At 41.8% G+C, this 22,236-nt stretch overlaps 1 protein-coding gene across 3 annotated transcripts in view; it reads right to left on the bottom strand.

Moving 5' to 3' along the window:
* Window positions 1–22,236, bottom strand: part of MYH11 (myosin heavy chain 11) — a 111,288-nt gene that overhangs the window by 78,005 nt on the left and 11,047 nt on the right. For all 3 annotated transcript variants that reach the window (XM_029576124.1, XM_029576122.1, XM_029576123.1), the window contains exon 3: window positions 10,557–10,713. In XM_029576124.1, coding sequence (XP_029431984.1) covers window positions 10,557–10,713 — 157 coding nt within the window. The remainder of the gene's footprint in view (window positions 1–10,556; window positions 10,714–22,236) is intronic.

The raw sequence follows: 22,236 nt of genomic DNA, 5'->3' as shown, positions 1-22,236 counted from the left end.
CCCTTTCAACTGCTATTTCTCCTACTATCTACCATCTCTACAGTGCTATGAGACACACAGTGCTAAATTGAATTCAGTTTATTTCATTGACAAGCCACCTTTCGCAAGGCTCAAAGCAGGATTTACAACCATAGAACACCAAACACACGAAATTATCCAACTGTCATTACAGAGTCAAAGTATATCAGTACAAATGAAAGCGAAATGGAGTAAACCAGGGATACAATCAGAAGGGCAGTTGTGCTAACTGGCAAAGTCAGACTATGAGAAGGGACTTGGGGATTAACTGTGTCATGGAGGAGGGTGTTGGGGGAGAAACTGGGAGATAAATGGAGCAAAATAAGAATAAAAGCAAACAATTGCATCTCATCAACTGCATTCATAGCCAATACCGATATTTACAAATATACATCTCTTTTCTCTGGCCTATAATTCCATCTATGCCATTTTTTTAAAGATATCCAATTAAGGCTAATCTAATTGGTGATGTTCCTCGATTCCTTGGTTCAGCTGCATTTGCCTATACCTTGCCTGGCTGACTGCCCTGTGTTTGGAAGACCAGCACTGCATTTTAATTTACATTTTTTTTTTCACTCTAATGGTCTGCCGCTGTCCCCAAACTCCCCTCAAGGTTGTTCACATTACCCTAGGCAGAATGCCATCATTCTTCTTTGCTTAGAGCTGCCTTCATGCTCTAAAGGGTACATTTTTAGAAAGTACACGTGGGCGTCCGTGTGCGCTCGGTTCCCGGCGTGCGTGCACGGATGCGCTGATTTCACAACATGCGCGCGTGGCCCGGCCACACGCGCCGCGCTTTAAAAATTAGCCCGTAAGAGCACGTTCATGTGAAGAGAAGTCCAGAGCACTTCTCAGATTCAAGTTTATATCTTAAGCCATTTTCTTTTACCCATCCTATTTCCCAACACCCCTCGCCTCTCATTGTTACTTTGGGGAATGAAGTAGGCCGCAAAACTAGGGTGAGCAAAGCTCCTGCGTTCGGAGAGAGGGTCCCTCCTATTGGGTAACACAAGCGCTTTCTTTTTTTCTCCATCCTGCAAAAGATGAATTAATCCAGTCCAATGGGTTCCATTGGTGATTTCACGTAGGTCCCCTCTGCCTCACCACATATCTCTAAAATAGTTTCAGAGGCTTGCTCAGCCTACATAAAGAAGCTGTTTCACAGAAAGACAATTAGTAATGAAGAGTGATAAACCATGCAAGCGCTTCAACGTGAAGTTTGGAGGAGAGAAGATGGAAATGCCAATTCCCCATTGGAACAGGGGATCTTTTAGGAGGGAGAAAGGCAATGGTGACTTTCAGGACAAACAGCGAGCCTCAGCGAGACAGGCAGATGAATGGTGAATTCAGTCAGGGGGATGGATGCTTCACTTAAACCATATCCACTCGAGGCATTCCCTGTTTAACCCATTATGTCCCAAATATTTTTAAGAAGGACACTGGGAATAATGAGTTAATGGTACCCAGTGCAACAAGGACCCTGCTCACCGAGCGGTGGGGGTGTGGGGGGCCGGCAGGGTTTGTAATGGAATAAAATTCTCTAGGAAATGGTGCGATATTTAAAACATCCAATCTCTTCCACCAATTTAGAGGCAGCCTAGAAGCGTATGCAGCTAGTGGCAGTGTCTCACCCTAATTCTTAACTTCTTTTAGAACGCTTGCTTGTTAGTATTCAGTACTAAAATAATCAGACCAGAAGAGTGATTCAGACAAATCAGACCTCTGTTAGTCTCTTTTTAAGCAATTGGCATTGCTTAAATGTGCATATGCACTATGAAGAGACCGGATAGATATATTAAAAAAAAAACAACCCCAGACATTCTTTCTGAGATGAATATCACATTCAGTGCGGAAACCCAGACAGTTTGGGATGGAAGGAGCACCAGAAACAGATCTTATGCCCATCAAGTCTGCAGTTAATAAGGATTTCCAGCTCTCTTTTTCTTTTTTTTAATGCTGCATCCTTGATAAATCAACTACTCTGGATAAAAACAAAATCTATTTCCTTGGGTCTCTTTAAACGTTTGTAGTTACCTCAGTTACTGTATATGACATCATCTTAAAGATTACCTGATTGGTTCTTTTGTAATTTCCTAACCACCTCCCCAAGGCCCATTTTCAATCTCCTCCTCTAAAAACCAGAGGGCTAGTTTCTCTTCCTTTGTTCAATATCTAAGGTACCTGAATGTAATCCACTTTGAAGTCTCACGAAAGGCGGAATATAAATCAAAATTATTATTGTAAGTAGTGAGACAAATAATGTGAGTAAAAAGAATCTAATTCCGTGTTTGTGTCCTTAGGTGATATTGAGAGATTCATCGATCCTTCTTCCATTTGTTTGAAGCTATGGTGTATTTGCAGCTCCCAGCAGACCAGCTATTTCTGCACGATCCCAAACGCAATCTAATGGTTTATCACAAAGAAGCAGCTACTTGACAGCTTTACCATAAAAGGGAAAAAAACAGGCTGGAAAAGCAACCAGACATTAGCTTGTAGCATCTTTACATTTATTATTGGCTACCCTGCCTATTAAGAGTTATTTGAACAGTTAATCCACTAGGGGACACAAGTTAAACACAGCAGCCCCCTTTTAACTATTTTGGATCACTCCATGGTACAGTATGTAACTTTGAAAGGTTCTGAGCACAAAGGTCTCCTGCCTGTCCTCCTCTTTCCCTGCAGTAGAGCTATACTTAAAAAAAAAAATCTAGTCCTTTTCATGAGAAAAATGAAATAAATAGAATAGAAATGGCCAGATGGGAGGAAATTTTACTATGTTAGCCCTCATGCTAATTTGAAACATAAAATATGTCAGCAATGAGTATAAATCCCATCTATTTATTCATTTATTTATTTTAAAAACTCTTATATACCACTAGAGCAACGGTAGTAGACCTAAGCAATTTACAAACTGAACATACATAATAATAAAAGTTCTACTTAACATAAAATTAAAAAAAACATTAAAATGAATAAAAAATGTGAAAAGTAACATACGGGTAGAGCAGTTTAATTGAAGGCAAGCTTGAATTTGTAAGTTTTTAGATGTTTCTTAAAGACTTTGCTGGTAGGAATTAATATAAGTTTATCCAGAAGAGAGTTCCGTAGAGAAGGGCCTGCAACCGAAAAGGCTCAACGTTGAGTCAGGTTTAATCTGGCAAGACGAACAGTGGGAATCTCTAATAGGCATTTGTTGGAGGATTGTAGTTGTCTTGATGGCTGGTATATCTGAAGTAAAGCACACTGACGGAAGGTAGAGGGATTGTGGATTAAGTTGTGGATAAGACACAGAATTTTGTATTTAGTACCGAAATGAAATAGGAAAGCCAATGTAGAGCAAGTAAGATTGGGGAAATATGATCTCTAGTTTTTGAGTCAGATAAAAGTCGAGCAGCAGCATTTTGAGCTAGCTGAAACGGATGCAGAGAAGAATCAGGGTGGCCTAAGAGCAGGCCATTGCAATAATCGAAGCCCGAAAATATTAATGATTGAAGAACCAAGAGGAAATCATTATGAAATAGTAGTGGTTTTAAATTTTTTTTAAAAGATAAGTTTATAGAAATAATTTTTTTGCAACAGAGGAAATCTGGTTAATCAATTTAAGTCCCATTGCACTGCCATTGTAACCAAAGATGCTCTATCATTATTCCATTCATTCTTGAATTTTATTAATTTTTTGGTTTTCATCTCCACTGGGAGGCTATACCATTCATTCAATGCCTTTTCTCTGAAGAATTGTGTTCTAATGCTTCTCCTGAGTCTACCCTCTTTGAGAACCATACCATGATGTCTTGTTCTAGGATTTTCTTTCCACCCATAAAAGGTTTGTTCCTTGTTCATTATTTGTACCTTATAGATATTTGAATGCCTCTCCTCTCCTCTCGGGCATACATTTTTAGGTCCTTAAGTCTCATGTTATAAAACATTTGGTGCAGACTTGGCACCATTTTGGTGGCCTTTCTCTGGACAAGCTGTGACCTTAAAAATAAGAAGACCCAGCTTAGCCCAAACGCTTAGCAAAGATTTATATTTTTTTAAGCGTTTTCTCCTGCTCCTTTGGGCTTCCAGCTCCATGGGAAACAGCCACTAGTGGAGCTATAGTGCTATAAGCTTTTATTTTCAAATACCCACAGTTATCTCATTTTAGCCCCTCCCCATCCCAATCCCAATGACAGTCTTCAACCAGGGGCTATATATCACATTTCCATCCGGAGCCCCTACCGATCCCATGGCTCCAGCTGCCAAATCCTGCTTCTCTGTTTCAGCTCGTGGGGCCAAGGAAATCCCATCAGCCGTGTGGCTCCAGTAACCAGTTTCTCCCTCTCCTCTTTGGTGGAACCATTGCCAAAACTACTCCTGTTCTTTCTAGGGTTAGTGCAAGGGTATTAGGTGCCCTAGGTGAACCTTACAGCCTTGCATCTCCTCTAGCCTCACCCTCTCCTCACAATTAAATTATGCATTAATAATAACAGATTTTACAAGAAAAAAGGACACAAAGTACAGTCTTCTGCAGTAAAAATATCACAGCAACATGTATATTATATTTACATGTATTGCTGTGGTGCCAACAAGAAAACTCTGCAAAAAAGATATTGGGAACCCATATAGTATTAGGCCTCTTGCAACATGTTGGCCCTTAGAGTCATGAGTAAACAGAATTATAGACACAATATAGTAAAATTCTCATACCAAAATAGCACTAACTGCCAGCACTCAAACAGCAACAACCCTACCTGTAAAAATGCAACACTGCAAATATTACACTAGGCCCTAAAACACCAATACACCTCCTATTAGAAAAACAGAACAAACCAGATTGCTATAGATCACTACAAAGAAACTACATACTAGCAGAATTCCTCACTTGGGTCACACATACAGACCCTCACCAAATACAGAATAAAGAGGCCCATAAAGTAGAAATACAAACACACAGAGAAAAACTGAACTGGGGATCACAACATGCCAGACATGCAACAATGGAAAAATTAAAATCAAGAAATAGAAATCATCAAGAATAGTAAAATCATCTTTAAAAACCAAATATTTCAAACAGCTGACAAACAGAATAACATCAAGTAATTAAAAACTTGTATAAAAGTTTTTCAAACACCAATAAAATATTTCAAAACAGGTAAAAAAAAATTCCCCGTTCTTCATGCCTGGGAACTTCTGATTTCCAGATGCCCTGAGACTGTGGTGGATTAGCAGGGGAGGAGGAAAAGTTGTTGCACACAAAATCTCTCCTCTCTCTATCACACACACACACACCCCTCTATCACACACATACTGTTTCTCATACACAGAATTGACCCTAGAATGGTGCGTGGTCCAGAGCAAATCAACCACAGCAGGGCCCTGGAACACTGTATTCATAGTATTGGGGATGGGGCAACCATGATGATGTGGGGCCCAGAATGGTAGTCCCTATCCACCCCCCTTCAAACATCCACGTCCCTCAAAAGCCCTGCTCCCATACATACCAACATACCTACATCCCCCCACAGTCTCTTTCACTCTCACAGACATGTTCACTCACATGTGGTCAAGCTCTCAAACGCTTGCTAACACACGTGGTCTTTCTCACTCATATACACTGACTCATACATGCTCAATCACAGAAACATGCTCTCTCACACCCACCCACCTCCTCTCTCATTCCCCCTTTTCCCCCTCTGGAAGCACAAAAGCCGCAGCAGCACCCTCCTTCAGCTCTTTCAGTGGCTGACGGGACAGCTTCTCTTTCTTCAGGAGCCAATGCTGTTCCTGTTTCTTCTCCTTCTTTCAGCCGTGTGGGCTGACGCTCCCCCTCCTGGCTCCTTTCAGGTCTGCAGGTGGACCCTGCTCATCCTCCTGCTCCTTCCGGCCATGCAGGCCAGTTCTGCAGCCTGCTCCTTCCATTGGTGGAGATGGCATCTCCTTTATTCAGCCTGTGCGGGTCCACGTGGCATCACTTCTTTTTCTGGACTTGCGTGGGCAGGAAGAAGGAGATGCCACCAACATGCAACCCCCCCCCCCCCCCCCCCCCCCGCCCAATATTATTGGTGCTCTAGGCGGCTGGCCTAGTCCCAGCGCTTCCACCGGCTCTGGCACTTTCCCACCCTCAGCTGTGAAATGTCTGCAGACATGGAAGACGTAATGGGCCAGGGCCCGACACAGTTGCACTTTTTAAAAGAAGGTTCTGGCCGAATTCAAGAATTCAGTGTACTTTATCTTGTGAGCACTTTGTGCTGGTGAATTACTGTTGAAAGCACAATCTGACTTTCCTGTCAGCAGCCCACTACTGCTGCCCAAGCTAAGTGTGAAGAGGAGATAAGACTACGTAGTGAGATGAGGAAAGGTGAAGCCTGAATTTCCTCAACAGTGTTCACAGACGACTGAACCCTTTGTCCTTGATATGTAAGGGCAGAAGTGCAGCTTCTTTGCATACTAGATATCCATATGTAAATACAGCCACAGTTATAGAGAAAAAAAAAGATCAGCTCATGGATCGGCTAAAATACATTTATGCAATGATTCCTGTATTCAGAAGAAAAAATGTTTTTTCTGCCAATTTTTTTTTTAATTACTCTTTGGGGTGAATTTTCAAAGAGTAATGTGTGCAAAAATTAGCACATACACATGTAAGCATCCTGTACTCACGTAATTGGTATTTTATAAACATCAAAAGTACGTGCATACTTTAGAGTTCACGTGCACAGAAATGCGAAGAAAAGAGAATTCCGGGGCGAGGCTAACCGTTTCGCATGCAAATTGTCATTTTATAAGAGACTTACGCGTGTACATTTGGCAAACTACTCGTGAAATTTTACACCTAATCATCTTGCATAACTGATATCGGGCTTGTTTATTGTGTATTTTTGACTGGGTGGGACGTCTGGGGGAACGTGGGGGAATTCAGGCTTAAGAATCAGGACGGTCTCCATAAGCTGGAGAAGGGCTGGGTGAACTGGTGGCGGAGAAATGGGAATTTCAACTATGCACGCGTGACTTAAAATATATCAACTTCCACATGTAAATTGGGTTTTACGCGAGCAAGTGCTACTTTATTTTCGCGTATAAAATATAAGCGTGTGTATTTTTTAAATTGGTAGGAAAAGTATTTGAGATACTCCCTTCCAATGCCTAGCATGTATTTGCACGTAAGCAATACATAGGCTTTTATGTTGTGGGGTAGACACGCCTGTATTTTATAATACGCGTGTATCTGATGTACAAGAGGTATAAAGTACTGACTTAGCTCTCTGCTCGGCCATATACACACTTATATGCAGCCATGCACGGTTTTGAAAGTTGCCCTCTTCGCAATTATGTCTGTTGCATGGATATTTTTGTGAGAGTACGTGTTTCTAAAGAAATCCATTCCAAAACATGTGAAAGAATTGTTGAATGAAATAAAATGCTAGCCTGTGGGAAAATAATGGGGTGAAACGATCCAGTATCATAAGTCTTTATTCTTAACTACTTGGGGGTTTTCCTCCCCCACCCTCACTCTACTTTTTATATTCCCTCCCAGCTTGCGTAGCAAGGTCATTGTAGTCACAGCCCTCACGCGGGAGCCGTGCACCAAGGCTTCCTTTCAGGACCCTGCAATCATGGGCCCTAAATCTGACCACTAGATGTCGCTATTGCCCGATGACTTTGATATCTTCCTCCTCCAAAGGATCTAAATGCTGCCTCTGCAGCATTTTCCAAAGATCAAAATCCCTTCATCGGGTCGGCAAATGGAAGGTCTAGGGCTGGCGTTAAATTTCTACTGGTCATAAAACACCGGTGTACAACATGAACTCTCCCTGGGTAATTTTAAGATATTTGCAAGGGGAAAAAGGACAGCTTTTATGTGTTGCTAAACAAGCTCTCCCAGCAGTGGATGGTAACATTGGTCCTCTCACTGCAAGAAGGGCTTCTGCCTTACCAACAAGGAGCTCTTCATACTGTTGATGAAAGCTACTAAGGTTTGGAGAAAGGAAGGAGTCAGTGGCCAAAACATGTTCCTCACCTTTTAATAAAACATTAGATGTGTCTAAAATTATATTTTCAACTTCACTGGAAGTACAATAATCTTGTAGTATTGCGTTGAAAAATGCTTTTTAGGCCAGATATACTAAGCATTCTTCCCATTAATAAAATGAAATAAACATCAACAATAATTTGGAGGTGATATCTTTTTATTCCAACAACTTAATATATTTGTGACTAGGAGCAGAGACATTTTCTTCGGTGTATCTGTTCAGTGCTATAGAAATGCTAGGTAATAGGAGTAGTAACTTTAGAGAGCTATCCTTGCTTTATTGGGTCTCTGAGCAGCCTAGAGGGTGGTTCCCAAAGCGGTTCACTGGATTTTAATCTGGTTGAGTTATGGAAGACAGAAGGGGTATTGGTTAATGGAGTTAACTCCAAGTAAAGAAAGGTAATTAGTAGAGTGCCTCAGGGCCCAGTTCTGTTCAATATTTTCAGGACTGATGCTGTGGAGGAGTTAGCGAGAAAGGTTTGTCTTTTTTTGCAGTGACACTAAGATCTGCAACAGAGCAAGCACCCCTGAGGGTGTAGACTGAATGAGTAGAGATCCTTAGAAAACTCAAGGAGTGGTTGAATGCTTGAAAGCAAAGTTTCAATGCAAGAGTGATTTTTTGGGATGGAGAAATCTGATGGATCAGTACTGAATGGGGAAGGGGGGCCAGTGAGGTTTTTATGTGCACTAAGCATAAGAACATAAGAATATAAGATTTGTCATACTGGGTCAGACCAAAGGTCCATCAAGCCTAGAATTCCGTTTCCAACAGTGGTCACTCCAGGTCACAAGTATCTGGCAGGATCCCAAAGGGTAAATAGATTCCATGCTATTTATCCCAGGGATAAGCAGTGGATTTCTACAATCGTTTATGGACTTTTCCTCCAGGAACTTGTCCAAACCTTTTTTAAACAGTTACACTAACAGCTTTCACCACATCCTTTGGCAAAGAATTCCAGAGTTTAATTATATATTGAGTAAAAATATATTTTCTCTTATTAGTTTTAAATGTACAACTTAGTAACTTCATTGTTTATTCCCTAGTCTTTGTACTTTTTGAGAGACAACTGATTCACATTTACTCATTCCACTCATTATTTTACAGAACTCCATCATATTTCCCCTCAGCCGTGTCTTCTCCAAGCTGAAGAGTCCTAACCTCTTTAGCCTTTCCTCATAGGCAAATTGTTCCATCCCCTTTATCATTTTGGTCACCCTTCTCTTTACCTTTTCAAATTCCACTATATCTCTTTTGAGATATGGTAACCAGAACTGCTCACAATACTCAAGGACTCACCATGGAGCGGTACAGAAGCATTATGATATTCTCTGTTTTATTCTCCATTCCTTTCCTAATAATTCCTAGCATTCCATTTGCTTTCTTGGCTGCTGTTGCACACTGAGCAACATTGTGTAGCTATAATTTGGGTTACTATTGGGTTACTCTTCCCTAAGTTCATCACTTTGCACTTGTACACATTAAATTTCATTTGCCATTTGCATGCCAAAATGAGCAGAAGCAATCCCCAGCTGCTTCTGGCTCCTGGTTTGAAAATGGCACCAGCTGGCCCTAAGGAAGACGCCATTTTCAAACCAGGAGCCAGTAGGGCAGAAGCAGCTGGGGATTGCTCCTGCCCCTTTCTATACCAGAAACCCCCACAGAAGGGGGTCGGCAAATTCCAGGGGCTGCTGGAAGCATTTTTGTTTTCAAATGTTCATTTCAGGTCAGCAAACAAAATGATCCAAAATATATATATGAAATGAACCAATGCATATCCCTACATCATACACAAGATATATTTGCAATCACTGTTCCCATTGTATTCAAATATCTTCTCATGCATATTCACTGAAAAGCAGACTAACTGGATGGTCCATGAGGACTGGGTTGAGAACTGTGCTCGAATACACAGGGCCAATGATAGTTGTACTGACGTACCAGGTGCAAGAAAAGAATCAGGCACCGTACATTTCCCTAGGCCCAATACTATTCCTGGGCCCTGTGGAAACTGCCCTGTTTAACCCCCACCTTTCTTAGTAGTTCTGATAGAACACCCCTTTAAACGCTTCCAAGGAGAAAATAATTTGAAGAAAAAAATGATTTTTCTCTACAGTTGTAGGCCAAGTCCTGAGTTCTATACCCCTAACTACTTTCTGGGCCCTCCCCATCCTTAGCTGGGGGCCGTTCAGGGGATACAAGGACCTAGAAAGGGTCCCCCACAGAGGTGGAGGGACTGAAGTACAATCAGAAGGAAACAGAGAATACCTGGACAGAAAATTAGAGAAATTGTGTTCACCTAAACACTGGGGGTCACTGGTCACCATTTTACTGCAACGTATTGATTAAAAATGCTATCAGGTATCACGCTGCTAGAGGAAGACAGCGATTGTGTCTTTTGGGTCACAAAAAACCCTCACGAGCCCCAGTTTTTCCCAAAGGATTTCACAGGCCCAAGAACAGAAAGGACAACCAACTGCAGCTTTTCAGACTTTACCTTCAGCCCGAAGCAATGCCACCAAGACTTACCTTGCAACATACTCCTATAGGCTGTGTCTGCAATAGCATAGATGTGAGGTGGCATCTCGTGCCTCTTCTTCCCTTTGTACATATCAACAATCTTTTCTGAATAGATGGGCAGCATTTTGTACGGATTTACCACGACACAGAAAAGACCCGAGTAAGTCTGTCAAAGCAAACAGAAAGAGAACCTTAATTCCATTGTCTTTCTAGTCCACAGGCTTGGAAGCATTCTCAAAGAAGACCCAGATGCACTGGACCTGACGCACTGCTTCCAGGCTCTAAAGAGTTAATTTCCACATGCACTTGCTGGTGGCGGCAATTTGCAGTGGGTTCATAGGACGGGCTCAAGAGTCCACTGCACCTTCTCTAGAAGGCTTCCTTTGGGAATCCAACAAATTGCTCTTTGTGCTTCATTGTGCTTTATAGAGAGGGACCTTCGTTTTCAGTTTGTGTTTTACCTCTTCCAGCAATTTATCAGTGTTCATTGCAAGAAGAGTAAACATTAGATTTACCCAGGACAATGATGCATCATTTCCCCCCTGCCCCCCCCCCCCCCCCCCCCCCCATCTCTCCAGTTGTTGTTCTTGTAATAAACACTGAATCATTTCCAGGAAAAAAAAATACTGAGAATGAAGGTCCCTGTGCAGTTTTGGGGGCGGGTGGGGATTTCCTTTTTTTCCTGCCCTTCTGTGAGAGGGATGAGCGGGGATCGGGATTGTATTCATGGTAGAACTGTATTTTATTTTAGTTTCAAAATGATGTTATTTTGTTATAATGTGTGTGGGGGTTTTTTGATGTTTTTTTTTCTGTAATTTTATGCCGCTCTGAGTCTATCCTGAGAAAAGTGGTATACAATATGAGACTGGAAGGTTCATGAAGAAAGGAGCTAAGGTGCAGGAGCGGCCACATCATAGTGCATTAGTGGAGAGATGAAATGAGCAAGTCAGGCAAGCTAGCAAGAGCAAACTGGGGTGCGCTCACTCATGCCCTCTCTTCTGCCTCGCTCTGGCCAGTCTATTCAAGGTTTAACATATGTACGTACACGCATAAAAACATCAGCTGACAGCTGTTAAAATCCAGAAGGCCTGTCTAACTTGCCCATTTTTCCTATGGGCTGCAATACTCTGACCTTTCTTGATTTCCAGCCTTTTAGCTAATAAGTTTCAAGAGCAACTCCACACAGTTTATCCACATGAAAAATTAGAATTTTAGTGCCTTCATATTTAGCATAAAGTCTATTGCTATTAAATACCATATACAGCCAAACGCCTGTTATTCAGCATTTATATACTTCCTGGAGGCTGCAGGTGGCCATGTAAAATCCTGCTTGAGGTTACCTTTTTAATATAATATTTAGAAGCAAACTGAACTGAACAGCAGCGCATTCAAAATGCTCCACTTACTATTATGTTGCTTCTATTGGCAATGAGCTCACCTCTTCCTCCACTAATATGCCACATGCCACGGAAGAGGGATTGGTGGCACAAAGAATCCAAAAAACTACGTAGTGAGCATTGGGCAGCAATGCGCCCCCATGGGTTGCAGCAGTGAGTTCAGATATGAGCAGAGTTGTGCCCCCTTTTGCAACCACAGAAGGTGGACAACAAGCCTTAACGTAGGCCGAGTCCACGGTATGCATGGAGTGGCAGAGACGTTTCACGGGAGCATTCGTAACCCCTGGCATCCCAAACAGAGACATAAATAACATTTCTTCCACTGGAATACTGAGAAAGCGGAGGTCCCCCCGCATTTTCTCCACTCAGCAGCCAGTAGAGGGTTAGATTGTTGCCCTGCACAGTTAAGCCCCCAGGCAAGCAAAAGATCTGTAGCTGGGACCAAGGGCTTGGAGCTCGCCCTGTTCTGAGAAGCATCAAGGAGGGATCCTTGTACTTTTTGTTTGTCTAAATATGCTGCTGCGGATACCTGGTGGGATAAAGCAAGGTACAAGAATGGGCTCAATGCCACCCACCCCCCAACCCCGATGCTGCACCCCCCCTTCAGGAAGCAGCGATCAGTAGGACATGGCCTTTTCAGAGACCTCACACACACCTGCTGATCTGTTCATTGTGTCCTAAGGACAGAAAAGTTGAGTCACCCTACCCTACAGAATCGTACACTTAAGACTGCTCTGTACAAATAGAATATTCCAAACACCTATGGCAAGCTATCGTTACCGATTTATGCAGACGGAGCATGCATGCCGAAACTTGGTTCGTGGCTTCAGTAAACTGATTTGTTGCTCCCCTATCTTTCCTGAGCCTTATCGTCGAGTGCCAGAGGTACTGCAGGCTTTACAGCATCACCGCATGGGAGAGATTGTGAAGCTGCACTCCTGTCTTATCACTACAGAAATTGCAGCCAAATGGGAGGAACTTGCTGTATCGCCTCCTGGGCCCCTCTCTTGGGTGAATCTGGCTGCAAAAAGAGCAGGGGTTACATATGCAGACCGATTGGATTGATAGCAAAATGCAGGACAATCACCCGAACATGCTGATTCTGGAGCGTCTTGATGCTGGCACTCGTAGAGTGCACAACCTATACTTACATGGTCCCCTATTCTCAGCACACGAGCCACCCAAAGTTTTCAGGTATTGATCACTGGAAATCTAACCCTAGCCCTCTCTCACCCTTCCCCAGTCCAGCTCCACATCCTGCCTCTCAGTCTGCTACTTAGTCCATCCTGCCATCCGAGGGCCCTGACTTTTACAGTCTGGGAAACAGTGCAGCAGATACTGGCATAAGCTTGCTGGGCAGACTGGCTGGATCATTTGGTCCTTTTCTACCATCATTTCTATGTTTTCGAGGAGATGACACTTCTGAGCTCTAGGACCGGCCGGGTATGAACGAGGATCACTGGAGGATTCATGGAGGATCAGGAGCCACCAGGGAAGAGAGGAGGATGTTAGAGAAAGAGGGCCCTGTTCTCTCTACCCTTCTTCTCCTCCTTACCCCTATGATCCTCCATCCTCACCCTCCACTAATGCTCAGCCCCCAGTTGTCCTTCGCCCACCAATGCTCATCAAGCATGTTAATTGTGACGAGCGCAATCAGGTATGTGTGTGTGTGAGAGAGAGTGTGTGTGAGTGTTTGGCAGAGAGAGTTCACACCCAGCCCTGGACTCACCCCTTTACACATGTAACACCCAGTCCTGGTCCCACTCCACCTGACATCGTCACCACCTCACCCCACTTCCTGTGTGTGTGTGTGTGTGTGTGTGTGTGTGTGAGAACTTTGTTTTTTGGAGAATTCCATTACATGGGAGTTGGAATTAGATGAGAGAAAGGCACTGTTAGTTTTCCATGGGAATGAGATCATTTATCTAATGCAAATATCGGTCTCACTGTGGCCACATTTTCCCTAGAGAATCAGCCAGTCTAACTATGCAAATAACAAGCACAGTAATTGTTAAAGCTGAGCCACAGAAGATGATGGCCGATAAGGAGAGCAAGGGCCCATCTCCTCTGTGGGAGCTTGCCTTCTTTTGCAATGCCACAGACCACAGCTGACCGCTGACTTTCCCTTCACTTCTTCTGAATTAAAGGTCTTCTTTGCCTGTCCCAGGCCTTCTGCTTTCGCCTCCCTCCGCAAGGCCATTCCACGAATCGCCGCTCATCGGATGAAAAAAATTACTTTTTTTGAAACGTTACTCCTGAGTCCGCCCCCTTTGAGTCCCGTGTGTATTTATTTATTTACTTTTCACCTCTGTTCATCGCATTTACATCACGGGCGACGTACAACGGTACATGGCACATAATCCGTAACCCAACCAAAGGACAGAACTCCTCCTCCCCCAGCCCACAATAAAGCAATAAGCAGCATGTAACCCTAATTACTCGTACCGGGATAAATCCTCTTACTCTAAAACTTCCTTTCCACTGGAAAAACAAAAAAAAAAGATTTTCTTTTTGCGCATTGAGATATTTGAATGTCTGTATCAGGTGCTCTCGCTCCTCTTCTCCGTGATACGCATATTTAGATCCCTGTGCTTTCAAGTTCATACCTCTATTTTAAAGTAATCATTCAGCTCCTTTCTTTCCTTATTCACATCCGCCCCATCCATCTTTTTTTTTTTTTTAACACAGATTAAAAGGAAAGGGGCAGGATGCAGCTCTTAAATTCAGATTTCTTAAACCGGCAAATCTTCCTCTAGAATTCAGTGCATTCCACAGGAAAGAAAAAAAAGAGAGTCACTGGCTCCTAAGAGCAAACATATATTCTCCTGTCTAAAAAGCTGGCATACGCTCAAGCTCCCTCAGGGGATATTTTAATATGAATTTACTGCTGTTGAACAATAGCTCCAATGTATTAGATACACACAGGCTTTCCTTCAGAATTGCACATGCAGATCTCCTGGCTTCACCTATTTTTATTCTTGAGCAATTACGTGTTAGCAAAGTCCGCGCCAGGAAAGTCCTGTTTCCCCTAATCATAAGTGACTGAATGCCCCAAATTCCTTTGCTCAGCACCTCGGGGCAGACCTGGAGTTCCAATCCTAGGATCATTGCCTTTTTTGGAGGATTTACCTGGAATACTGCAGTACCAGAGAGGAACTCCAAAACTGGTTCCACAGCCGAGTGCACGTGTGTGAGAAGCGAAAGGGGACGGGGGACGGGGATGGCTAGCAACCGTTAAATGCTGCTCCACTCATGTTCTTTGGGGTCTCCAATGCGGGATTTTACAGCAAACACATTTAAGGCCTGGTTTATTAAGCTATTTTACTATAGGCAATTAAATTCATGAAATGAAATGAAACTGCAGGGGAGGATGACCCAGCACCAACGTCAGGAAATATTTCTTCACGGAATGCCCTTCCGGAGGATGTGGTGAAGACTAAAATAGTGAAGGAATTCAAAGGGGCATGGGATAAACACTGTGGATCCCTAAAGGCTAGAGAATGGAAATGAAGAAGAAAAAAAAAAAGAGTACATGGGGGTAACTTGGTATAACTTGCTGTGTGGAAGTTGCTTCCCTTAAACAAATAAACCTTGATATTGTTAATGCAACTCCATCATTGCTCTCTGCTTCAACGGCAGGGGGAAAAGGGAAACTGGATTCAGAAAGCATCAGAAGGTCCTGACGTTTACGGTCTGGTAACTGATAAGCAAGAGGGTAACCTGCACAGTGCAGTAGGTACTGGAATAAGCTTACTGGGCAGACTGGGTGGATCATTTGGTCCTTTTCTGCCATCATTTCTATGTTTCTTATGAGGATGAAAGAAATTATCCCATTGTCTCTGCTAGAATGGCCAAAGGTTGAGTTCCATGATTCAGCGTTTGTTCCTCCTCATCATCATATCTCAAAGGTGTGCTACTGCCAAGCACATGGAGTTTTCAAACCTTTTCATCCATGTTTTAAGGAACAAAAAGTAAATACCCACAAATTCCTGCTTTTGTTTAGCCTTGTTTATAATATTCTATCTTCAACTTCAAGTGCAGTTCTTGAAGGTCCCATGGCCCGTCACGATCACTAATTGGCTGATGGAAACTCATTGGAACCTTAAGTTAGTTCTGGCTATTATCCATCATATCCAGGAGAAAACAGGTAGCTGCCAAGTGCGAACATAACTCAGTAACATTTTTGTCCATTCATATCTGCATTGCAGGCCATCATCAAAAAAAGAACTCGGATTTAGAAGCCTAAGCTTCAATAGAAGTCTATTGGTTTATTTTCTACATCTGAGCCAGTCTGAACACTTTTCATGGACTACAATAGAAGAGAAGGTTATTATGTATATGTGTATATACACACACACACTCGTCCAATTGTACTCACAGATCCCCCTTAACCACGTGCAAGAAAAAGTATCACCACGTGATTTGTAGATGCAGTCTAAATACAGGCTGCCTGGTCTGTGCTTTATTTTATGGGAGCTCCCGTTTATAGTGGCAGTAATCTAAAATGGAAAATTCTCACCCTTTGCTCCCCAACAGATAAAGAAAATGAGTACTTTGGGGTTAAAGAAGTCCTTTTGTTCATAGAGGACCCAACAAAGCCCAGGAAATCCTCCTCTCCAAAATAAACAGAAGTCTAAAATCCTTAGTTGCAAAGCAGCAAAGGAAAGCCAAAGGAAAACTGGGCACTATAATATTGCACCAGAAAGTAAACCGTGCAGACAGGATGGTCCTTACAGGCCTCAAATATAGACCATATTCTATGTTTTTAATTTGGATCCTATTAACCCTTATGACCTTCTGGGATTTTTATCTTTTAAAAATTAATTGAACTGAATCCAGAATGATCAATTTTATGAATTTACTTTGGCTAAAGCAGTGCATCCCAAACACGCTCCCCATCCCATCCAGCTGGGCTTTCAGGTTAGCCAGAACAAATATGCATGAGATAAATTTGCATGAGAGAGAGGAATTATTACAGGGGAGAGGAAAAGACTCTTCCAAAACTAAGGTGAAAATAGCAGCTTTGGTTAAAGACATTTTGGCAAACCACATGTTTGACAGTCTAAGCAATCGGACACTAAAATGCAAATCCACATTAAATTATTTATATGTCTTGACAGCATAAATAGCATCAAAGAGTCCAATTTTGAAGTGAATGTTAACATTAGAGATAGTCAAGCATGCAAAGATTCTGGGTACGGAGTGAGCTGAACCAGAAAATAAAATTCCGCTTGGTACAGCAGAGTACAGGAAGGAAGTCAGGCATGCTATATACTACAGTAACTGATAATACAAAAACTATTTTATTAAAGCATAGAAAACAGAAAAGATGTTTTGGTTCCAAAAATGGAACCACCATCCGGTATGAAGGTTCCAGTTTTGGAACCAAAAGCTCCTTTTTATTCCCTTTGTGATTGGATAGAGCAATAAAGGAATGAATATGAGAAAACTGGTCAAGGCAGATAGGCTCTCTCACTAGGGCAGCTATGGAAGCTGATCCTTTAGCTCTGTGGGAGAGTCCCTGTTTTGGAGCCAAAAAAAACTGCAGGTTGGGATTCCCAGCTGGAAAAAAAAGCTGCGACACTGTGGAGTGCACAGCAAGCAGCAAAGCTACTCTGTTACTTTCTGGCTTCCTGCACTCTGCTTGATAACTAGCATGATGTAAGTTAGAAACTGGGTCACTTTAGTTAAAAGATGAAGATGTTATTAAGCATTTTTAACTTAGAGAAAATGCAGTCACAACGTAAGCATGCAGCAGCCATCACACGCAAGTGCATTTCATTTATCAAGTGTAAGCTTTCTGTCATGGCCTCTCCAGCTGATTAGACAATGTGTTGCATGCAACAAGAAAACCCTCCTCTTTATAACCTAATCTTGTCCTTCAGGGATATCGCAAACCATTGTTAGATAAAAATAAGTTCCCCCATTTTAAGAAATATAATTCAGAAACCAGAGTCCGATGGCCTCACAATATTGCAAACAGAATCAGGACTTCGCTGAAAGATTCAGGCAAGAAAGTATATTTGCTGTACCTCTAAGACATGAGTGCTGTTAGAAAAGGATGCGCTGCACCCAGCCCTGTGATGCAGACAGAGGCACTACACAATGATGTGCAGGGGATCGGTATTCAATTCCCCCGATCAAATCCCCTTAATCTCAGCCAACCACAAGTGCTGAGGATATACCTTGGAGGAGGTTACTTAAGTTGCCCAAGCAGTATTAGAGGGATGTGCAGCTGGGGTCTGGTTTGTTTTCTTAATTTTCGATGCATTTTTTTTCCCTAATTTCATTTTGATTTATTTTTTTTTTTATTTCTTTGGAGTTTTCAGATCATTCATTTCAGCACATTGCATGCACAAACTGAGTTTTGTGTGTGCGGTTTTCAATTTGTGTGCACAATGGTCCAAAATGAATACCCCCCCCCCCCCCCCACACACAAAAATGTGAATTTTCAGAATGAGGTGCGTTTCGGTTTACATTATTCATAATTAACGGAAAATCAACTCATTTATTACCTTTTACTCATTCAGGAATAATGAATGCACGTGACTACAGTACTATTTAGGGAAGGGGTAGGAGAGGCCACTTCTGGTCTAGAGGGGTGTGTTGGGGATGAGGGAGGGCAAAGAATATTGAACCAATTATGTACCAATTCATTTGGAGCTTGGAAAATAAAAGTACAATGTTTTGATGTGTTCTTTGGTAGTTCTTGAATGTAACTGTCATCCTTTGCTTTAGGATTAAAAGGATGAAGAAGAATTTGAGCATGCATCATATTTTTGTCCATTCTGGCTGAATAAAAATAGCTATAAAAGAGCACTTTGAATTTCTCATGATGCAGTTACTGCTATTTTTGGAAGTTTTTCCAAAACTTTTTCTGAACCTTGTGCATATACAGTCTTCTACCCATAATTTAGGGATTGTAGGCTTTGATACATTCATTGACACAGTAAAAGGATAACTGGTAGCGTTGATGCAGAACACATGATTTTTCAAGATAATCATACAAATCAAGTCACAAAGTTAGCTTCAGAAATGTCCATGCAAGTTTCTCAAAATATAAGATACTGTATAGGGACAAAAGACATTTAGGCCTTTCAGCCAGATCTTTGGCCTTAATACAAGTTCCACTCTGAAAAAAAAGAGCTATTTTCATTTTCACCATTTAATTTTTCATATATTTGCAAAATGAACCATAATGAAAAAGAAAACTTTATTTAATTAAAACATTTATAGCCGTTCTATCCTATGCTGTAGGCCGGGGTGGCCAACTCTGGTCCTTGAGAGTCACAAACAGGCAGGGTTTTTGGGATTTCCACAATGAACATGCATGAGGTAGATTTGCATGCACTGCCTCCACTGTATGCAAATCTGCCTCATGCATATTCATTATGGATATCCTGAAAACCTGGCCCTGTTAGAGGCTTTTGAGGACTGGAGTTGGCCAGCCCTGCTCTAGGCACCTTACAACAATTACAATAATAAAAATTATAGAACAAAGAAATGACACAAATGTAAGTCTATCCTGCAATGCACTCAAAAGAAAAATATTTTGAACTGCCACTTTTGACCTAAATTTAGACTCACAGGTAACAAAACATCATATGTATTCCACAAGAATAAAGAATCTGCATTACACTGGTCATTGCCATGAAAGCCCTTGATCAAGGGCCCATGACTGTAGAGCTCCAGAGAGAGCCCTGATGCAAAACTCCCGGCCAGATTGCTGCTAGAATAACCAGACTAGGTTATTCTAGTAGCAATTCTAGTAGGTTGAGGGGAGATTATAAAATAGAGAAAAAATCCATGGGTAGTTGCAAATGAAGGCTTATAGCTCCAGGAACCCAGCACTGGTTCCGATTTGAGCTGGAGGCCAAAAAAAACTGCTGGGTTAAATAAAAAAAAGTGGTGAATGCATGGAACAGACTCTCAGTAGAGATGGTGGGGGCAAAAAGGGTAACAGATTTCATGTAAGCATGGGATAAGCACAGAAGATCTTTAGTGCTGCTTTGGATAAGCAAGAAAGAGAGCATCCCCTATCAGTCAGGAAGTGATCCTGTGGCTAGGAACTGCTTTCCAGTTAATGCCTGGTGAGCCACTGAGGATCATTCAGGACACGGCAGCACGAACTCCTTCTGGGCCGTTATTATTGGATTTTCATTGGTTCCCAGAGGGTGCCAGATGCAAGTTTAAGGATTTGGTTCTGGCCTTTAAAACTCTAAAAGGAGTTGGTTCACAGATATTGAAAACTCGTCCCAATTGGTATAAGCCTAGTAGAAGCTTGAGATCCCTGCAAGGTCATTACTTGAGAGTTCAAGAGGTTAAACTGTTTCGGTATTCTCGCCTAAAGGTAAAATCTCTCTCAGGTATGATTCCCCAACTATGGAATCATTTGCCTCCCAGTATGGAGAAAAGAAAGTGATCTGGTAAATTTAGGGAAGTTTTAAAAACTTGTTTGATGAAAGAATTTGTCCAGTAGAGTTGATGTAAGGAATTTTTCTCCAGGGCTGATTGAACCAATTTGATTTCTTTTATTTTGGAAAATGTATTTTTAGATTGTTTACATTTTTGTTGAAAATCGCTTAGGAAGATACAATTTTTTAGGCGATTAATAAAAGGTCTTACATAAATAAATAAATAAATAAATAAATACATGTGTCTCCAGGAGGAAAGAGTCAGGACTGCTGTTATTGTTGGCGATTCAGCCGGTGACCGGGAGGGTGACCACCTCATGCACCATATAGACAGGATTTTATAGAGGAGCTGGCTGCTCTGGTCCATGTAGGTACCAATGTCCATAGGAAGATGCAGGAAGCTAACTTTAGGCTGCTGGGTAGGAAATTAAAACCCAGAACCTCCAAGGTTCTTAGAAATTCTCCCAGTTCCACGTGCAGGACCCCAGAGGCAAACTGCACTCTGGAGTCTCAATGCATGGATGAGGCAGGGTGCACGTAGGAGGGCTTCGGACTCATTAGGAACTGTGAAACCTTTTGGGACAGGGAAGCCTATTTTGGCGGGATGGGCTCCACCTAAACAAAATTTGAACCTAGCGCAAAGAGTTAAAAAGGAGATTGAGCAACTTTTAAATTAGATCATGGGAAAAGCCAACAGTTGCTCAGGAGGACATGGTTGAGAGCAGGGTATCCACAAAAGGATGCCATTAGAAAGGGGAATTCAGAGTGCGGATGTAGGAAAGATCAGATTCCAAATTATCTGAACCAACTGATAGTAAGTGGGATATGCTATTGTCTTATGTTTACTGGGTAATGCGGTAAGCTGCCTTGATTGTCTGCAGAAAGATGGCATATAAATACTGCTAAATAAATAAATTAAAGCATTAAAATAATATATATATACAATAATATATATACAAATTTCAGAAGTCTAAAAGTAAGATGGGCAAGTTAAAGTGTATGGCACTTGATGAAGACACTGACATAATAGGCATCTCAGAGATGTGGTGGAAAAAGGATATCTAATAGGGCACAGTGATTCCAGGGTACAAAATATATCGCAATGACAGAGAACAAACAGTTAGGGGTGGCCTGGCCCTATATGTTAAGGATTCTATAGAACTGAACAGCATACAAATTGTGCAGGATACAAATTGCTCCCACAAATCTCTATGGATAGAAATTCCATGTGTGACAAGCAGGAGCATAGCAGTTGGGCTTTATTACTGTACTCCCGATCGGGAAGCTGAAACAGGTTGTGAAATGCTAACAGAGATTAGATAACAAACATGGAAACAAAACAATAATGGGAGATTTCAATTACCCCAATATCGGCTGGGTAAATGTCTTATCAGGAAGGTTATGTTCCTAGATGCCATAAATGACTGCTTACTGGAGGAATTGGTCCTAGACCTGATAAAAAGGGTATGTAGGATAATGGTGGTGGAGCAGCTTGGAAACAGTGACCATGATGCACTCAAATTTGAGATAATCACTGGAGGGGAAAAGAAATAAAACTACAACAATATTGTATGACTTTAAAAAGGGTGACTATGATAAAATGAGGAGGCTATTTAAAAAATGTATATCCCACCCTCATTCATAGTACAGGGTACAAAATAATGATCATAAAATAAAGAGCATTACAATAAAGAAGCAAAAGATATCACAAGGTATGTAACATGCCAAAACAGATCACCAGTATCCTGATGATAAATTAACATGACCAACATGCGTCAAGCCAACAAAATTGATATCAATTAAACACATCTAACCTTCCTAAACATGACTTCAGCATTTTGACTAGGGGACAGAGGTACATTTAAAGTGGTCTGGACC

The sequence above is a fragment of the Rhinatrema bivittatum genome, chromosome 14 (genome assembly GCF_901001135.1).
Source record: "Rhinatrema bivittatum chromosome 14, aRhiBiv1.1, whole genome shotgun sequence".
NCBI classification, from domain to species: Eukaryota; Metazoa; Chordata; class Amphibia; order Gymnophiona; family Rhinatrematidae; genus Rhinatrema; species Rhinatrema bivittatum.
This window is presented reverse-complemented; position numbering and strand designations above follow the sequence as displayed.